Here is a 21,155-nt window from a genome sequence, read left to right as displayed (position 1 = left end):
AAGAATGTAAAGGGCCAATCAACAACCACCCAAGACAGTCACCTTTCCCCTATCACTAAGGGGAATTCCACCCACAGAACTCCAGGACGAGGGCAAAATCTCACAGCAATACCTATTGGAATTACTTATTCCCCTATTAGTATTTGAAGACATTACTGTTATATTTCTGGAATATAATTTCAAGTGGCTTTTCATGAATTCGAGAACAGAATACAAAGATGCAACAAGTGACATAAAGAAGGTAAAGGGCCAATCAACAACCACCCAAGACAGTCACCTTTCCCCTATCACTAAGGGGAATTCCACCCACAGAACTCCAGGACGAGGGCAAAATCTCACAGCAATACCTATTGGAATTATTTATTCCCCTATTAGTATTTGAAGACATTACTGTTATATTTCTGGAATACAATTTCAAGTGGCTTTTCATGAATTCGAGAACAGAATACAAAGATGCAACAAGTGACATAAAATGAAAGCAACAAAGAGGGAAAATATTAAACAAATAGGTTGTATGTAGTTTGATTTCATTCCAATATTTATTAAACGATATTATTTCACACGGCAAGACAAACTGAACATATGTATATATACAAACTGTAGGTCCTTGGGGTCTCAACTCAAAACTTTAAAACCACTGAAAATTTTCGCAATCAACATCCCAAAACCAATAATACACAAAATGCACATGAACATATCAAATTCATAATTAAACAGCATCATAATATCACCATGAATAATATATAATCATAATAGCTATAGTTGGGAATCACTACCATTATCATCATCATGAGTATAACATTTAAAAAGAGGCATAATTTTTTAATTTTTTTAATCACTCAATTTCCCATTATCCCACAATATAATCAGACAAGCATTTATATATTCATTTACAAAAGAAACTAGACAGACTTTTTTTTTGCTATTATCTCACAATAGAGAAAACATATTGGTACATAGGATGTACTTTAAAGAAGTAGACATTTTTTTTCTTTCTGCTGATGTAGCACATGCCTTTATTTAATACTTGAGTTTTTCTATAATTATAGATCATCTATATCTTATTTATTAAAAGCGCCTTAGAGAACGAATTCATGGAATTTGCACACATGATTTATAATTAATATCATTATTCAGTGACACAAGTGAGAAGCAGCAGCGGACCGCCACCTGGTCGATATAAAAGGTACATGTAAATATGCACCGGAAATATTTCGGATATTATTTATTCCACTATTGCTACGTAGTTGCGCACCAAATGTTCACTCTAGGTGAGCATTATTTGGGGGGTTGAAATATCACAAACCCGTAATTCAGATCAAAGCGGACCCTTTTGCACAAAGTTGCTCAACTGAGGTAAGCACGTGAACTCCTGGCCTGGGATTAGAATATTTGAGATTGTATTTTTTGAAGTTGATTCCAGAGACAAACACACTTCGGGCTATCGATGTTGAGTTGAACGGTTCAAAGACGAAACCATAAGTGAAATGACAAATCGAGAATATAGATCTGTAATGGTGTGGGGAGTGATGCTTCGTGGCAAGACAACTGAGCAAATACGAATCAACCAGTGACTCAGCTCAGCGATATTCTTGAACTAATTATTGTCCCGTCTATTCGGAATCCGAATAATCAAGTGGTGATATTTCAGATAACGCCTCAGCGCATAGAGGTCGATAAACATCTGCTTTCTTATACGAATTAATTAAATGGTGAAATTAATTTTTTTTTTTTTTAAGTAAAGAAGGTCTCTCATCTTTAAATTATGTCAGATTGAATTAGAACAATTTCACCAAGTATAAAGTCCTCATTGTCCCAACAAACCTCGCCTTGCTTAACCTGGCATTATAAGTAAGAGAAACACAATAGCCAGCTTAAAATTCATGTCTATAAATCCTAATTACAGGTTAGCGAATTTTTAAAAAGCAGCTGTGTAATCAGTCCACTGACTAGTGGACGGAAAACACAGCTGTGTATTTTGTCCACTGGAAGACACAGTTCCTTTGGTTATTGCGCACAATGAGTCTGGCTGCTTTTCTTTGAGCAACCTGACGTTTACTCATTTTGTCTTTAGCTAAATTCGCCCAGAGGGAGTTACAATCGTCCAATTTGGATAAAACAACGGAATTAATTAAAAGTTCTGCTATATGCTTTGGTATTAAATGACGAATTTTGCTTTTATTTTCATTTCTAAGAACCCTGCATGGATTATATGGTGTTATTCATATACCTATATAGAAAGTGTTAGAGAAGAAAACGATACTATTTCAGTACTAATTTGGGACCAAAAATATTCAAAAATACAAAGAAGAAGAAGAAAGAAGAAGAAGAAGAAGAAGAAGAAGAAGAGAAGAAGAAGAAGAAGAAGAAGAAAGAAGAAGAAGAAGAAAAGAAGAAGAAGAAGAAGAAGGATGAAGAGGAGGAGGATAATAAGGAGGAAAAAGAATGAAAGGAGATTACAAAGAGGAGTAGAAGTGGCATTCCACAATAATGTTATACAGTGTTTATGTAAATTTGTATTCATTGTCAACCTAGACTAATATCTTTAGTTATAGTACATGGCTGCTTGGGGTGGTGGCTTATTTGGGTCCTGTGATACAGCATTCTTTTCGCTGTACTGAGTGTTGTAATTCGAACCCTGACCCGGCTGTGCGTAGCCTGATGTCATGGGTTGGCCCGAGGCAGCTGTCATATAAGGCTGAGGTTGGCCGTAAGCTGGTGGTTGGCCGTAAGCTGGTGGTTGGCCGAAGGCAGGTTGGACGTAAGCTGGTTGGCCGTAAGCTGGTTGGCCGTAGGGTGGAAGTGGATGCATTACCTGTCCTGAAGGGCCAGGGATGGGTTGAGCTGTTGGATAGGTATGAACTATAACCGTTCCACCAGGATGAGTCTGGGATAAAAGGAGGCTTATAGATAATTTTCAGCAATCGGTTAACATTTTTACCCGATAATTTTAAAAAGTCAGGATTCAATGCATCTGATGTGGGGCTATGTGGTCTTGTGGCATGACAATCGGTTTCGGACCGGAACGTCCTGGATTAAAGCCGGCTTAGAGTTAAGTCCTTGGAAAAGACTCTTTGCAATAAAACACGAATTCACAAAGGTAAAATAAAATTAAAAACTACAGCACCGACATATTAGTTTCAAGAACATTAAACTAAATAATTAAAGGCTATTTTAAACAGTTCAGTCTTTAAATTGGAAATGAAAGAGTTAAAAGTTGGAGAGATTCTGGCTGTCGGGGACAGGAAATTTCAGGTTTTTGGAGCTGCATTAGAGAAAGATCTGTTGGAAAATGTTGTTCTTGATGTAGACCTTCTAGTTTCGAGTTGAATGGAGATGGAGGATCGAATATTTCTTGTTGGTATATTGACGTTTACTGCCTAACATGTTACGTATTGCTGTTGTCAGGGACCCTTTATAAAACGCGGGCTTTGAGCACGTTTAGTGGATATTGCCCCATATAAAAGCTCGAGATTTTTTGGTTATTTTTTGTTATGTAGGAATTATGTAGGAATGACGTTAAGGTCAACTTACAGAAACCGGTTCAATCCGTCGTCGTTGCAGATTGGAAGAGTGAATCACAAATAAATGTCTTAATTATCTCCTTACCAGCCATTTTCAGAATTGTCCCCGAAACGTCACATTCACCCAACACTAATATAATCTTTAAAATCGAGCTTTATATAGTGCAATATCCACTAATGTGTTCAAATGGCTTTACGAGGGGTCTCTGGCCAACAGCAACACTTAACATTTAGGACGAGACATGACGCCTGTCTTGACGATATTACAATTTTTTTGGACAGAAGCAACGCTGTTAATGGTCACGTGATCATTTTATACCCGAGTACGGTGAGAATGTGAGTAAAGAGCCCTTTCCAAGGACTCAACTATGGGCCGACCGCGGCTCAAACCCAGGACCTTCAGATCAGTAAACTACTAATTTGATGACTGTGGAAGGAAATAGTCGTCGCTCAAGTTTTTGTAATAGACACTTAGATAACCACGCCTCTCGGACAGTCGTCATAATGTAAACAATGACAGTGATTGGTAAACATAGCAAACTGCACAGGTTTTACTATCAATGGTATGTGTCTAAGTAAAATACCCACTACCGCTTGATGAATAAAACCAACACATTAATCTATGTGTAAACGTAAACGTTTGTATTATGACCGAGAAAAATCGTGTGATAACTAGTCACCCATTTGGCGGTATAAAAACAATAACAGTGATAAGAGAGAAGTTGATTTCATTCACTGTATTGTTTGTAAACAACCAACAATGTTTGTCCGAGCACGTGTGAAGGTGTGTCACACATTCCATGTTTTGATTGGTCAAAAATCTACTGGTTAATTGTTTTGAGCCAGGCATTCTTATGAGTAGTTTTTATTTATTTATTTATTTATTTTTAATTTGTTACTTTACCTGCTCTGGATTATAACTCTGTTGGATTAAGACGCCTCCAATGATGATTCCTATGGCTGCCGTAATGTTCAGATAGAAAGAAGTCCCCAGGTCAAACTGATCATGGTACCATAGATCCACATCTCTATAGTTTGTTCCGTATATGATATTGGCAATCACTAAGAAAAACGCTGATAAAGGAATGATAATTAAGATAAGATATTTGAATAGTTTGAACAGCTGGGTGACACAGAAAGAGAAGAGTAATATTAGTTTTATGAGGTTATCTGATCAGAGAGATGAATGGCGTACCATGATCACCGATGTCTGGCACAGACTTGGTACTTGAAGAAGAAGAATTAAGATAAGATAAAATAAGATTAACATCAATAATCCAAAATAGGAAATTGTTTTGTGTTTTACACGGTTCAAGATAAAAGATAAAGTGTTTTAGCAAGGCAGATGCTTTTGCAACGTAACAGAAACAATGTATAATAAACTATATGGCATTTAGTGTCGTAGAAGACATTCGGATTATTAGAGAAATTAAGGAGCAGTCACCGGTATAGGGATAAAGATCTGGACAAGTATGTATGTAAGGTGTAAAAACGAAGCAAGAATGAAAAATGCAAGAGAATCCACCCCAAAAAATCAGTCTACCTCGACTGGGGATCGAACCTCAGACCTTCTGGTTAGGCCCACACTCACATTGCAAACAACTTCACACTCCCTTTTCGAGGTCGGACCTTGAACGGAAGACATTCATGTTCATGTTCTCTTTGCAATTATTTAAAGCCAAGATAATGACCCCCATATCAATGCAATATATATATATATATATATATATATATATATATATATATATATATATATATATATATATATATATATATTATAGACCTAGAAAAGAGCGCCCCCCCCCTCAAAGGAAGACAAAAGGAAACAAAATCCTGGTTACAATCTCAGTGGAAGTGTAGAACTAGTCTTCCAGAGAACTGGATACATACCTTGTGTAGTTGATCTTAGGTTTCAGAGTGATAGCATCTTAATTTCTAGTCTAAATAAATGCTGGTCTTCAATAAAGATCATCCATCCTCACTCTTTTGCGTACTTAATCCAAGCAATTTGCCGATTCACTCTTCAACTTTACTAACTTCTGATTCAATATTTAAACTATTCATTGTACCTACTCTATTCACTGCGGAGGACTGGTTACACACTTCCAATGAGTTTTGAATCGGAAAAGAAGATGGTGTGACTTCATGACTTCTCTGCCTTATTTGAAAACTTTTTGAGGATATTATTTATCTAAGATATAAGAAATAGAGGCAAATATCAAATTCTCATCACCATCATCATCATCACCATCATCATCAATATCATCATCATCATCATCATCATCATCATCATCATCATCATCATCATCATCATCATTATTATTATAATTATTGTTAATATCACCATCGTCGTCATCATCATCATCATCATCATCATCATCATCATCATCATCATCATCATCATCATTATCATCGTCATCATCAACAATATTATTATTATTATCATCATCATCATCATCATCATCTTCATCATCATTATTATAATTGTTAATATTATCCTCCTCCTCCTCCTCCTCACCGTCATCAACATCATCATCATTAGAATCATAACAAACATCATCAACAACAACAACAACAACACGAAAAGGCAATTCTCATATTATAATAAATACCATTATCAATCTATTTTGCTATTATTTTTTATATTACACCATTACCTTTAGATGGAGAAACAAACAAACAAACAAATAATAGACAAGATCCTTACCTGCGATTGAAGACAAAGTATCAATTATGACGACCATCTTCTTTGTCGCTGATCTTTTGGATACCTTGTAGGAATGGAAGAAAGACATCAGGATCCATCGGAAGTCCACGCATGCAACAGACAGTCCCAACAACTCCAATGAAGTTATAAATATAAATAAAAATTTAAAATAATATCAGGCGTCTCAATGGTTCTCTTCGATCAATCAATAATACATCCTTATATATCAGATCGAGTCCCAACAACGTGCCCTAAAATGGAAGTATATATATATATATATATATATATATATATATATATATATATATATATATATATATATATATATATATCCAGGCGTCTTCAATGGATTTCTTCTTTCAAATTCAAAATACAAATAATACAAATCCTTATATATATATATATATATATATATATATATATATATATATATATATATATATATATATATATATATATATATACACTGTCATAATTTTATGAATATAGATTGATAAATAAAAAAGATACAGTGATTTTTCAAAACCGTGTTCAGAAATACAACATCAGAGAAAAATGACGCAACATTGCAGAGAGTAAAATGGCGCGATCTTAACATTTGTTGCCATTAGCATCTACATTGATTATGTCACCTTAAACATGCCTATTTTTGGTCACTTTAAGTGACCAATCGCCCCACCGTCCTCTTAAATGACCCAAACGTAGTCTCTTTTTTCAACTCCAATGGTTTTTTCAACTCCTCTCAGCATAAAATGATTATTTCTCTCAAGGTTTCTTTTATAACTGCAGATAATTTGTCCACTATAAACCTTCTCAGTCGAAGATTTCAAATTGCGTAATCAATGAAATCCGGCGGGGTGATTGAGGCGGCCTTATATTTTATATATATATATATATATATATATATATATATATATATATATATATATATATATATATATATATATATATATGAGTGTTAGGGAATTACTTGTAGAAAATAGAGTGCAGGATAACATTAATTAGAGCATGTAAAATAAATAAGGACACTGACATTGTATTTTGTCAAGATGATCATTTCGATGCTGATCTTGCATCTATCTCATCTGTTGACGATAAATCCGTAGGTGCAACTATGGATTTAACTTCAACTGAAGAGGTGCGAGATCAGCATCGAACCGATCGTCTTGACGAAACATAATGTGAGTGGCATTATTATTATTATTATTATTATCATTATTATTATTATTATCATTATTATTATTTATTATTATTATTATTATTATTATTATTATTATTATTATTATTATTATTATTATTATATTATTATCATCATCATCATCATCATCATCATAATCATCATTATTATTATTATTATTGTTATTATTATTATTATTATTATTATTATTATTATTATTATTATTATTATTATTATTATTATTATTATTATTATTATTATTATCATCATCATTATTATATGAATAACTATTTACTCCAAGAGTTTCTTTATTTTTTAGGGGGGGGGGGGGTGGAGGTTGATACTCGAACAAACGTTATTACTGTCAAGTAAGCAATACGAACGACAAGTGTACTTATGAGTGAAAACAATATAAAGCTGGCTAATGTAGATGATATAGAGAAAAGCAAAAGAAGAGAATGAGGAGGAGGAAGAGAAGGAGGAGGAGGAAGAGGAGGCGGTAGAGAGATAAAGAATATGTTAGAATGTTAAAGTGTGTAGAGACAGAAGTGATGGGTAGAGAGAGGAAGAGACTGAGGAGTAGGAGGAGGAGAAGGAGAAGGGGGAGGAGGAAGAGGAGGAGGAGGAGGAGGAGGAGGAGGAGGAGGAAGAGGAGGAGGAGGCGGTAGAGAGATAAAGAATATGTTAGAATGTTAAAGTGTATAGAGACATAAGTGATGGGTAGAGAGATGAAGAGACTGAGGAGGAGGAGTAGGAGGAGGAGGATGAGAAGGGGAGAAGGAGGGGGAGGAGGAGGAGGGAGAGGAGGAGGAGGAGGGGGAATAAAAACCAATTACCTTCTGGAGCATCCATAACTTCACAGTCGGAATCCTGACCATCACGTTGAACGCATACTGCAAAAAGCCCAATATGTATGAATACATCAGTACCGAAAAACAATCCCTTGAGGGTCACCCATTTCCAATAGTTTGTGAATAAGGCGAGAAACTCGAACAATGCCCCACCACAAAGGAAGACCACACCGGTAATCAATACTCCTTGACAAGCCATGTCTTGGACCTGAACTATGTCTTGTTATGCTAACTCTGCTGAAACGAACGAGAAAAGAAAAGATATGATGAACCACCGTGCGCAATTGGATAAGATCCAGTATTGTGCAAAATAATGAAATCCTTTAAACTCAAAATGAGAACTGTTGATTTTTATTCTTTATGTATTAGCATTTAGTATGACCTTCCTCCTTCTTAAGGCTTGTTTTCCATTCTTTGCATTGATTATGATTCAATAGTCTAATCCGCCCAGCAACGAGCAGCTTGGTGCTAAACAAAGAAAATTGGTACTTTTTATCCTTCATGCTGGCTAGAACTTTTTCACAAGTTATGTGATCAGAATGTATAAGTCAAAACATGATCCGATTTATAATGTTTTTCTCCTCTGGATACACTTTTACGGAGAAGTATTTCATAAGGGTGTCCGCCATTGTTCCGATAGTTTAGAATCAGTTAATAAGTTACTAGCGTCACTACAAGGGAAGTGACGTCACGACTGTTGAAGTCTATTATGAATGATTTTCTAGTCATTGTACCAAGCATGAAAAACAGTCATTTGGAACTTGTAACGGCTTGTTCAGTCGCGATCCTGTAGGCGTTTCTTGATGATAGCCCAAATATTTTCATTGGGGTTAATATCTGGTGAATTTCCAACCCATCGGGGCATATAACTTTCCTTGAAGAATGGCATGGTGCAAGACCTCCCTAAAATACGCTGGATCCATCAGGGTAGAATTTCATTTTTTAAATGTTTGCATTGACCAAGATTGCTATGTATTTCATACATCATTCCATATACACGATAAATTTTTCGGACCCCAGAGAAACCAAAATAACTCCCCAAAACATGATCCTTTTTTATTTTGATATTTCACACTTGGAATAAGGTTCTCTTCTCTGGTCTTTTCAGTGACATATTTTCTTGCGGAGTCGTTTGACTTTGGACGAAAAAACTTAGTTTCATCACTAAAACCCACTCGTTTTCAATCTTCCACAGTCCAATGTCTATATTGTTTTGCCCAGGCATAACGCTTTTTTTTTATTCTACCCCTCTAAATAGTAACGCGTAATGATAACAAGTTTACAATAATAATGTGTGACGTCAGATTACCACACTATAAATTTCACTAAAAGTAAATTTTTGAAAAAAAGAGTAGATCTATCATTGATATATTTTTGAAAATGTCTTTTACTCAGAGATGACGAAATCATGGTCAATTGAGGGGTAGAATAAAAGATTTCTTACACTCTCGCATTTTGGAATTCGAACTTTGGTTGGGAACACGTCCGGAATTCGAAATAGCAGGAGTGTAAGAGTTGTATATTTATTATCGCTGAACTGAGCAGTTGGTTCTTGGAGGCTCGATACGCTGGATGTTCTGATTCAATGAGACGTCTTTTATTGTAGATTAAGAAATAGAGACTATGTGACCTTAAAGAGCCTTATCTAAGTCATCACTTGACATTTCTTATTAAGAGAGTCGTTATCCCCTGACTTGGCCTCCCTTTATCGGCCACATAGATTCTTTCTCTCTGTATTAAGGCAGCCCTAACCCTAACCCTAACCCTAACCCTAACCTGTTCCTTTGTAATTATTTAAAATTCAGCCAACTGTTAGACCTGTAAATTCTCAGTCAATTAACTGAAATCAGTCAATTTGTCAAATTCAAATATTTAAAAAAAAGGAAAGAAAGAAAGAAGTGAAGAAAGAAAGAATTCACAAATCGTAGTCGAATGACCGTAAAGTAATTAGGAGTGTTCCATAACGCTACGCATATCTCATGGGAGCCGTTAATATTAACGATGGATTTATTACCAAGGCTAAGCGGCGCTTTTTAGAATTGGCGTGACTGAACACATCCCAGTGTAATTTCACACAGCCTTCGTTAAATTATTTTTTCACTTTCCAACCTGTCGTGATCCCAACGGTAGCCAATTTTAACTGAGCCGCCGAGCGATAAATTTCACTGTTTCGTCTAAGCCAAAATTGACCACAATTACAAGCTGGGTTTTAAAAGTATAAAAAAAAATAAAATGCGAATGCCGGAAGTAACATCTCTAGTAGATGATGGAGACACATTTAAATCGAAAGTTAGATTAGGATAGATTGCTACAGCACATTTCGATTGCCTCACATTGTAAACAAACTGGTTGACCGTTTCTTCACTGATTGAGTACCTGATTATAAGGAACAATGGTAAGTAGCCTAATTAATTCCCGTGCAAATCAGGACGTTTTCTGCCATTGTTTTGCTCAAGCCCAATCGAGCTTGCTGTTTTGTGGCGATCTACCTTCATTTCGATTCTTTGAATTTTTCCGCTACGCCTGCCGAAGTTTCTTCTTGATAATTCACTTCTACTTAATAATTCAGTGTATTGGCCAGAAGTCATATTTATTTAAGTTTTTTTTTCTCTGTCATTTACTGATTGAAAATCAAGTTTGCTCATTGCTACATTATTCTAATGTTCTCACAATGACTGAGCTGTTCGTGGATCGCAATTCAGACTTGTTGAGCATCGATAAAGTTAAAGATGTGAGTGTGAGGAATAAATTCAATTGGTCATGGCTAGAAGTTAAAGATGATAATGGTGATTATTTCTCTGACTATGTCAAACAAAATTCCAGAGGCAGGAATATGACTTTTATGAAGTCATCTTTACCTATATGAATGACATGCTTATTTAGCATTCCTTCTACATCAAATTATGGCAGTCATACTTCCAGTAAGAAATAACACCCACTATTTTAATGTATTGTATTTATCACTCTCCTCTCCAATGATGCCCTTATTTTTTTTAAATAATTGAATCTTCAGTTTGTCGAAGAGTTTCAGTCAATTTTTATAGAGCTCATTTACAGGTCTAAACTGTTCATTTTGGTATTTATGTAAAAGTATCACAGATGAACCTCATACTCATTTTAGTGTTATTATTTAAGGCTAAAATTCGTTCCCTCATTTTTGGCGAGTTGTAAATCTCTCAAATACTGGGGACACCCAGGTTGGGAAAATGAGTTGTGGCAGATTTGAAGGTCAAATGAGCCATCAAGAATAAACAAAGCATTCGTTAGAAGTGAGTCATAATGCACTTTTTAAAAAAGGAAAGAAATGTACTAAATATTGAAAGTAAGTACTTTTGATAATTAACACATTTCTTTGAAACACCTCTTCATAAAATAACAATGTAAAGAGCGGTGTCCCAATTAATTTGCACAATACTGTGAACCACCGTGTCTAAGTGGATAAGATATCGGAGTGGAATTAAAGAGTTAATGCTAAAATGAGGTAAAAATGAGTAAAAATGATCAGAAACGGTATTATGTCAGGATGAATCAAAACCCGGAAAACTGGATTCAGAAATAAATGATAAGAAAGACCAACTTTGAGTTTCGTGGTTTGTTTTGTTTTGTTGTTTTTGTGGGGTTTTTTGTGTTTCTTTTTTTTTTTTTTTTTCTTTTGTTTGTTTTTTTTGTTTTTGTTTTTTGTTTGTTTAGGGGGTTTTTGGGTTTTTTTTTTTTTTTGTTTTTTTTTTCAGTCTATTTATTCTTCCCATAACTATTTGAAATGACCCAAATTTTCATAGTTATTTTGACGTATAGATTGAATGAAGTTGACGTCACTCGGGTCTTTGTTATTGTTTTTTTTTTTGCCATCCGCGTTTATGAGTAATTCTCACTAAACTATATTAACTAGACTACAAACGCTTAAGGTTACACATAGTTTTGTGTGTTGGTTAGTTTTATTCCGGATGGCATGTTGTGAGCTTCTTAGACAAGCGCATACTATCAACAGATTCAATTTCCTGCAGCAAGTTCACCCCGACATAATACCGCTTTGAGACAGAGATGATTTGGGAAGTGGGGGGAGGGGGTATTCATTTCATGCGATACCTATTTCGGTTTATGCACTTTATGTCGTTACCTTTTTGTGTTTATGCACTTTATGTGATTGCCTATTTGGGGTTATACACTTTATGCGGCTACCTATTTGGATTTATTCACTTCATATGACTAACCGTTTGGGTTTATGCACTCTATGCACTTTGTGTATCTACCTATTAAAGTTTAAGCAGTTCATGTGACTAATTATTTTGGTTTATGCACGTTATGTGACTCCCTTTTTTGGTTTATACCCTTCGTGTGACTACCAATCTGATATTATGCACTTCGTGTGACTACCTTTCTGTGTTTATGCACTTCGTGTTATTACCTTTTTGAGTTTATACATTGTCTGTGATTATGATATTTCAACTCTATAAAACACATTAACTTAAATCAAGTTTCATATTTTTTTTGTGATAAATCCAATTTTTAAACCACTCATTCTCTCTCTCTGTCTCTCTCTCTCTCTCTCTCTCTCTCTCTCTCTCTCTCTCTCTCTCTCTCTCTCTCTCTCTCTCTCTCTCTCCTACATATTACTTTTTTAAAGTCACGTATGTAACTAATCGTGTCGATCAGTAGATAAACCATTGACCAATTAACTGTTTTGTTGGGTTTTTTTCAAAAACCAGTTAACTGTCGTACTCTAGAAAGACGCGTATTTAAAAATTTGGCCAGAAAACTCGTCCTTCTTATTATTAAACCGTCGAGACCAAGGGGTTTTGTTTTTGTTCATGTTATTGATTGTGCCTTTGACGTCTGCTAGAGACATAGGTGTGTTTATTGTTTCTCGTTGGTCTTCTGATAGTTTTTTTTTTTGTTTGTTTTTTTTTTTTATTTTTTTTTTTTTTTGTGCGTATTTTGTATATTCTCCTCCTATTTTTGCATTTGTTTGTTCATACTCGTAAAGTTTTGTGTAAAATTGGGTGAATGCTTTTTCGATTTCTGTTTCGTCTGTTGTTGTGTTCCCTGACATGTCTTCTATTTCTTTGATGTTTTTCTTGTTTTGTGTTTGTGTTTCTATGTTTTGTATTGATTGTTCGAGTGTAATGTTTGAGTTTGTCCTAAATTTGTAGCTACATCTAATTTTACATCCTTGCAGTCTTGTCTGTTCTTTGTCGTTTAGTTTGTCTTGAGTGTCAAGTATTTGGTCATTGTCTAGATATCCAATTTCTTCGCTTTCTAATATGTGTTTGTATTCTTTTTCTTTTTGCCTTAATTGTTTTTGTATTGCCGTTGCTATTGCTGTTACCACTGTCTTTACTGTCATCTTTATTGTTTCCCTCCATTCTAATATGTCGTTTTCTGCCGTTTTCTGATAAGATATTAGTGTATTGTTGTAGGATAATGTTCATGCAACTGGTGTAGTATTTATTTTCTAGTAGTTTATTATTGAATTTCCAATACGCGCTTTTGTGTTTCTTTTTCTTTTGTGGTTGTCCAAATTGTGTATACACTGCTTTGTGGTCTGTGAATGTTAATGTGCTTGCAATGTGTTCTGTTTTTGTTTGTGTTATTGTTTTGTGGCTTAGTATTCGATCTAACCTTTTTATACTGTTGTGTATTGTTGTGAATGTCGTTTCTTTTCCCAGGGGCGATATTGTCCTATAGATAAATTGCACTTGGCTAAGAAGTTCATAGCATTGCCATCCGGAAGTAAAACGGACCAACACACAAAACTGTGTGTAACCATGATCGTTTATAGTCTGGTCAATACAGTATAGTGAGAAGTACTCATAAACACGGATGGCAAAAAACAATAACAAAGGCATGAGTGACGTCATCTTCGAACTATCTATTGGCGTCTGTTAAATTAATTTTGTTTGTTATTTACTTGTCTGACTTTTTCATTCTTTTTTTTTATCTCCATGTCTCGTCTGTCGAGCTGTCATTTGTGTCTATTGTCGCGTTGAAATATCCTGCAATTATTATTTTTGAGTGTTTGTTTCTTTCTATCCAGTCCGTTAGTATTGCATAGAAATTTTCTTCATTGTTGTTTTTGGCTGGTCCATATAGATAGAATGCGCTTGGCCAAGGAGTTCACAACATTGCCATCCGGAAGTATAACGGACCAACACACAAACTCTGTGTAACCATGAACTTTTATAGTCTGGTTAATACAGTTTAGTGAGAACAACTCACAAACGCGGATGGCAAAAACAATAACAAAGGCCTGAGTGACGTCATCTGCATACTATCTATAGATATATGTTGTATAGGTGATATTGTGCGTCGTGTTTTTGTATGTCTATCATCCCTAGTCTTCCCGTATGGTCGAATTCGTGGTGATGTATTTTTCGATCTGTCGCTAATGTTAAGTATGGCTACGCCTCGTGACTGTCGTTTCTGTTTGTTGTCCAGAATATTTTTTTTACATGTGGGTATAGTTTTGTTACTATTTGTTTTTGTGTATGTTTGTCTTGTACGTTTGTTTCTTGTAACAGTATGAAGTCAAGTGGCTTGGTTTTTGTTTTTGTGATAATGTTGATGATGTTGCTTGTTTTGTTCCTTAATCCACTTATATTTAGTCTTAGTATGGCTAAGTCTTGGTCTGTATATGGTGTGTGTTTTGTCGTTTGATTTTGATCGTTCATTCTGATGTGTGTGTGTGTGTGTGTGTGTGTGTGTGTGTGTGTGTGTGCTAGGTTTTGTCTGTATGTCATTGGTCGAGTGTGTCTTGCCCGGAGTTATAGTGTGTGTTGTGGGTGTGGGTGAATGAATTGTTATAATATTGGTTTTTCATGTTATGTTACTTGCAAGTCGGCGGTTTTGTGTTTGTGTGTGTGTGTGTGTGTGTGTGTGTATATATATGTGTGTGTGCGTATAGATAGTATGCGCTTGGCAAAGAAGCTCATAACATTGCCATCCGGAAGTATAACGGACCAACACATAAAACTGTATGTATCCACGAACGTTTATAGTCGGGTTAATCCAGTTCAGTGAGCATTACTCATAAACGCGGATGGCAAAATACAATAACAAAGGCTTGAGTGACGTCATCTTCATTCTATCTATATGTTTGTGCGTCATTGTGGTGGTGTGAGTCTATTGTGGTGTATGCTGTATTTGTATGTGACAGTGTTTGTTGTTTGTCTAATGAGATATAGATAGAATGCGCTTGGCCAAGGAGTTCACAACATTGCCATCCGGAAGTATAACGGACCAACACACAACATGAACTTTTATAGTCTGGTTAATACAGTTTAGTGAGAACAGCTCACAAACGCGGATGGCAAAAACAATAACAAAGGCCTGAGTGACGTCATCTGCATACTATCTATATCTACATGTCTGTATGTGTGGTTATTTGGTTGGATACTTGTGATCTTATGGTTGTGCTGCATTGTGGTGTGGTGGCCGACGCTCTATCTTTTTTCCCTCCTCTAGCGGTGAAGATTTCCTCTTTCTATCTAAAGAGGATGTTCATTTTAAATATGTTGGTTGTGGTCGAGGTACGAGTGAGATAAGAGTGTCTTCTTGTTAGTGTTGCTGATGATGTTGTTAGTGCTGATTTGTATGTTTTTCCTGGAGGTGTTCTTGGTATAATTGGTTTGCTTATGAAAGGATCTGGTGATGTCGTTGCTTTGTTGTTTATTTTTTTTCAAGGATACGGGGGGATCTTGGGGGTGTTGTAGAGGTGCTGAATTGTGAAGGGGGGGGGGGGGGGTGATGGGGATATGGGTTTAGGTGGGGAAGGTGGAGGAGGCGTGTGGGTTGTGTGAGAGGGGAGGGGGGGATGGAGGGTGTAGTAGGTGAGGCTTGAAGGACTTTCAAGGAAGTTGGAATTGTCGGAGTTGGAGGATGAGGCATTGGGGTAGTAGACGTGGGTGAGGGCAAAGAGTGTGTAGGGTAACGTAGTTACCAAGAGCTCTCACTTCTCTTAACCGCAATGCTATTGTCGCGTGCCAGGCGAGACAGCGAGGTGGGTGTGCTCCGTGTGTATCATGCGCGCTAGGCTTACTGATACAATGAAGAAAATACGAGTAGAAGACGGAAAATGCGTGGCTTCACCAAAAGCGGGAAGTGAGAGCTCTTGGTAACATAACAATCGTTACCTACACGCTCTTTGGTGAGGGTAAAGCTGGACATTCTAAGAAAATGGCTTTCGGTCTGGGGAGGTTGGCGATGGTTGGATTTTATTTTTTTTTCGTGTTATTTTTTTTTTTTGTTTTTGTTTTTTTTTTTGTTTTTTTTTTTTTGTCTTTTTAACCGTTTGCCAACCTTCCCTATCAGAGGATGGAAAAGTTGAAGGAGTCGGAGAAGTCTGAGAAGGGGAGGGTGGGGGGGAGAAGCAGGCGAAGGAGGGTTGATAGATGGTGGTGCCGGCTGCGGCTGTTGTTGGGGTGCCCTATTGCTATTGTTTTGGAGCCCAAATGGGTTCCTTCGTGGGCACCGGAAGAACGGGCGTCCTTCCGTCCCACAGGTGGGGCACGCAGGGACTCTGCCAGGAAGAAGAACTCCTATTTTATGGAGCTTGCCCTCTATCACTACACGGATGTAGTGGGGCACTTTTGTCTCCTTATCTTTTGGTTCTAGGCGAAAGGACCTAGTGCCCAATTCGCCTGGCCGGTCCTTTCCAATGAAGAGAGTGCCGGGCTTCGCCAGAGGGGCGAACGCTCTAATCAAGGCATCATTTTTCAGCCTTAGAGGCACGAACCGCATAGTCCCTGCAATTAAAGCCTGACGGACATCACGAAAGAACAACGAGACATCTGCCATACGGCTCCCCCCCCCCCCCCATGCCATTGGGGCGTATCAGTAATTCTTTGTTGCTAAGAACAACAAAGAGTTTTCTGGGATCAGCAAGGCGGTATACGCTATCCACGGAGTTGTCAAGGCTGGCTATGACCTCCAGCTTGATGGTCAAATGGTTAGCACGGTGAAGGTTAGCCCCTTTTACAAAGACCTCCACCGTGTCATCAGGATGGAGGGACGACAATCCCTCCACAAATCTTCACCAGTGAGCTCGAGGTCGATCATAGTGATCCGAGCTCAGGTCCCCAACAACAACTTCAACCAAAGTTAAGAAAGAAGAAAAAAAAAGGTGTGGGGGGGGGGGGGTGATAATAAAACGAGACATTAGTATATATCATAAATAATACTCTTCAACAGTCGTAACGTCACTTCCTTCCTAATGACGCGTGGTAACTTAGTAACACTGGCTCTAAATTATCGGAACAATGGCGGACGCCCGTATGAAATATTTTCCCGGCGAGCATAAAGGGTATCCAGAGGAGAGAAAATACATAAATTTGATCATGTTTTGACTTTTACACATTCTGATCACAAGGGATGTGAAAAGTTCTAGCCAGCATGAATATTAAAAAGTAAAGATTTTCTTTGTTTAGAACCAAGATGCCCGCCGTTGCCGGGTGGCGTGACATCAGACTACTGAATCCAATCACGTCCAGCGGAACACAAGGGAAAGGGATTGGGGGGGGGGGGGGAGGGCAGTAAGGGGGGAAACTACACAACTGAAATTACGGGAAAAAATCTATTCAGTAAAAAAAAAAAAAAAAAAAAAAGCTAGGTATGTACACAGAGGGGGCACATTTTTCACACAACCTACATTAACACTATACTAACATTAATACTAACACAAGGGCTAACACTAACACTAACACACAAGTAAATAATATATACTACACAAAAGATAGTTCGAAGATGACGTCACTCAGGTCTTTGTTATCATATTTGGCCATCCGCGTTTATGAGTAATGCTCACTGAACTGTATTAACCCGACTATAAACGTTCATGGATACACACAATTTGGGTGTTGGTCCGTTATACTTCCGGATGGCAATGTTATGAGTGTCTTGGCCAAGCGCATACTAATATAATTGCCACGTCCAGACATTTTGATAATATTCAGTTCGCGTTAAGTGATATGTAAGTGGTTGGTTGTACCTTTAAAAGAATACAGTGGTACGTGTCATTTTAGATTTTCGTAACTTGAAAGTGAAGACACTCATTGGTGGCCAATCAACAAGTTGCTTGTTCAAGCTCTATATAAATCATATATCACAGAAATACTAATAATTACATGACAGTATAGAAATATACATAAACAGGAACATACGTTATGTAATATAACGTCAATGCACAAGTGCAGTTAACTAATGATACGAATATATTGTATTCTTAAAATATATTCAATTGTGACATTATTTAGAAGTAATTAAATGTAATCAAGTGTATTATTAATGGAAATATAAAATTAGTGATGCAATTGCAAAGGGTAATAACTCAATAATAATAATACACAATAACAATCATCATTATCATCAGTAGCCTACTATTATCATCATCATCATCACCATCATTAGACTGAAATATATGTTTTTTACGCCACAAAGGCAGTTTTAAATTCATTAATATTTTAGTATTAAAGTTTAGCGTTGTCCTTGAGTTTAGCTTAAAATTCTATTTTCGGTATTAGGTTCACCCCGATATATGTTACCTCTTTGAGTCGATGGGTCACATGTAGTATTGCTATTTTGAGTAAAATGAACATAAGTACTTGAACTAAAAGAAAAACCCGTTAATACGATTCAACAGTCGTAATGTCACTTCCCTCGTAATGACGCATGGTAACTTACGAACTGGCTCTAAACTATGGGAACAATGGCGGACGCCCTAATGAAATATTTCTCCGACGAGCATAAAATCGTATCCAGAGGGGAAAAAAATTTATAAATCTGATCATGTTTTGACTTTTACACATTCTGATCACAAGACATATGAAAAGTTCTAGCCAGCATGAAGAATAAAAAGTACCGATTTTCTTTGTTTAGAACCACGATGACCACCGTTGCTGGGCGACGTGACATCAGACTATTGAATCCAATTGGCATGTTCCTAATCATTTTAATTTAAAATGAACTGTTTAACACTTGGTTCATTTATGTATTTTGATATAATTCCGTTTTGGGGCGTTATGACACAATAATATAGAATTTTAAAATGTTGTTTATTTTGTAAACCATTGCAACTATTTTTTTCACCTTCTTACAATCTCACAACAGACTTGTGCATCTCCAATCTTACCTGGAGTTAGGCAAAGGTCTGTGCCAAGGACGGAAGAAGACGGAAGAGTGCGGTTGAGGCCCTATGCTTTGCCAGGGCATTAGTCAAGTAAGTCACAATCTCACTTAAAAATTCTAAACAAGCTACATGCAGGTCTGATAACCGAAAATTATAATGGGCTTGTGCGGCTTTGTGGTTTAGTAGTATGACTCACGCCTTCGGACCGGAAAGTCCAGGGTTCGAGACCCGATCTGATCGGCCCATAGTTGTTGAGTCCTTGGAAAAAAAAAGGTCTTTACTCACATTCTCTCACCGCACCCAGGTGTAAAACGAGTACTGGGACGTTAAAAGCGTTGTCTATGTCGGATTTTTTAAAAATCGTAATATCGACAAACAGGCGTCATGCCATGTCTTGTCTTAGTTGTTAAGAGTTGTTGTTGGCTAGGGCCCCATTGTAAAGCGCTTTGAACACGTTTAGTGGAAATTGAACTATGTGAATTCTCTAGTTATTTTTTTGTTTTGTTTGTTTTTGTTTTTGTTCGTTTTTTGTTGTTGTGTTTTTGTTTGTAATGTTTGTAATTTTTGTAATAGACGATTGAAAGACATGACAACTTTGGATTATCAAACCTACAAACAATAAATGCATGTCGCTCTAAAGCATCATGTATGAAATAAATCAAAGTTATGAGAGATAAACCAATCGATTCACATTAAATTTTAATGTCAAAATAAGAGTTGTAAGAGTTTTTAATTGTCATCTCTTTATATTTTGTTACAAAAATAGTACGATGGTAATTTTTTGGTAAATTAAATGGTAAAGCATAATATTTTTTGCCTTTTTTAAAAAAAGAATTTGTTTTGTAGTTTTAATGGCAAGAGTAATTTTTAAAAAAACTGATATATTTATCTGAAATAGCGTGGCAAAAAAAAATAGAAATATAATAAGAATCAATCATAAAAACCTGGCATTATTGACTAAAATTATACTTTTCAACTCGAGTAGTATCTTCAACAAAAAAAAAACACCTTACAAACATAATCAACTGTACTCCACACGAGAAAATTCTTGTAGCAACAGATACACACGTTAAGACAGTAAGGATCCTTGTATATGATAACGAAACGACAATGATGTTGTTATTAGTATTATTAAGGCCAGAACATGTAAAAATGGATTTGAATAATCTCACGAGTTAAAAGAGTTACAACTTGGCACAGACACAGGTTACGCTTTATTGCATATGTAAGATCCAATTACATCCGCAATGCGCAAGCTTAATTCAGCTCAAAAACCCAACGCTGGTTTGCAATGAGGAATTTAAAATATTTAAAAAATTAAAACTATGCTTTAACCTCTTCCTCGCCCCCCCCCCCCCCCCCCCCCACCCACCCCCCAACTTTGTAAATTTTTCAACCCAAATAATATGTTGGCGGTAATCATAAAATAATCGATAATTTACGTAAGTAATACATTTCTGGCAAGAATAACAACAACACACATATACACTAACACACACACACACACACACACACACACACACACACACCTGTTTAGAGGTTCTCCTTGTTTCCTGTTGAGAGATAATAATAATATACTGTATCGACGTGTACACGACACGGTTCGGTGATTACGTTTAGTTTGATAAAAAAATAAATTTTATAATTAGATGCATGTGACCCGATCTATGCTTCAATTGACCCTTTATAATGTCATGCGCATTCAACCAACCTTTTTGTTTACACGTTGCTTAGGCAGCAAAAAACTGAAGTTACAAGCTGTTTACTCTGAGGGAAA

The 21,155-nt window shown here is 36.4% G+C and overlaps 1 protein-coding gene across 7 annotated transcripts in view; it reads right to left on the bottom strand.

The window, feature by feature from the left end:
* Positions 1-515: 515 nt before the first annotated feature.
* The window catches only part of LOC144958803 (uncharacterized), a 304,414-nt gene continuing 283,774 nt past the window's right edge, over positions 516-21,155 (bottom strand). The window contains exons 1-5 of one of the 7 annotated variants that reach the window (XM_078891010.1): positions 20,405-20,666; positions 8,245-8,493; positions 6,232-6,364; positions 4,429-4,598; positions 516-2,887 (exon numbers count right to left, since the gene is read on the bottom strand). In XM_078891010.1, the coding sequence (XP_078747136.1) occupies positions 2,546-2,887; positions 4,429-4,598; positions 6,232-6,364; positions 8,245-8,331 (732 nt within the window). In that variant the 5' untranslated portion in view covers positions 8,332-8,493; positions 20,405-20,666 and the 3' untranslated portion in view covers positions 516-2,545. Of the gene's footprint in view, positions 2,888-4,428; positions 4,599-6,231; positions 6,365-8,244; positions 8,497-20,322; positions 20,667-21,155 lie in introns of those variants that run through there. The other 6 variants (XM_078891008.1, XM_078891011.1, XM_078891012.1 and 3 more) reach the window with 6 other exon arrangements.

Source organism: Berghia stephanieae, chromosome 13 (genome assembly GCF_034508935.2).
Source record: "Berghia stephanieae isolate SIO BIC M18660-M18661 chromosome 13, UCSD_Bste_1.3, whole genome shotgun sequence".
NCBI classification, from domain to species: Eukaryota; Metazoa; Mollusca; class Gastropoda; order Nudibranchia; family Aeolidiidae; genus Berghia; species Berghia stephanieae.
Note: the sequence above shows the minus strand (reverse complement) of the source record. Positions and strands in the feature narration are given on the sequence as shown.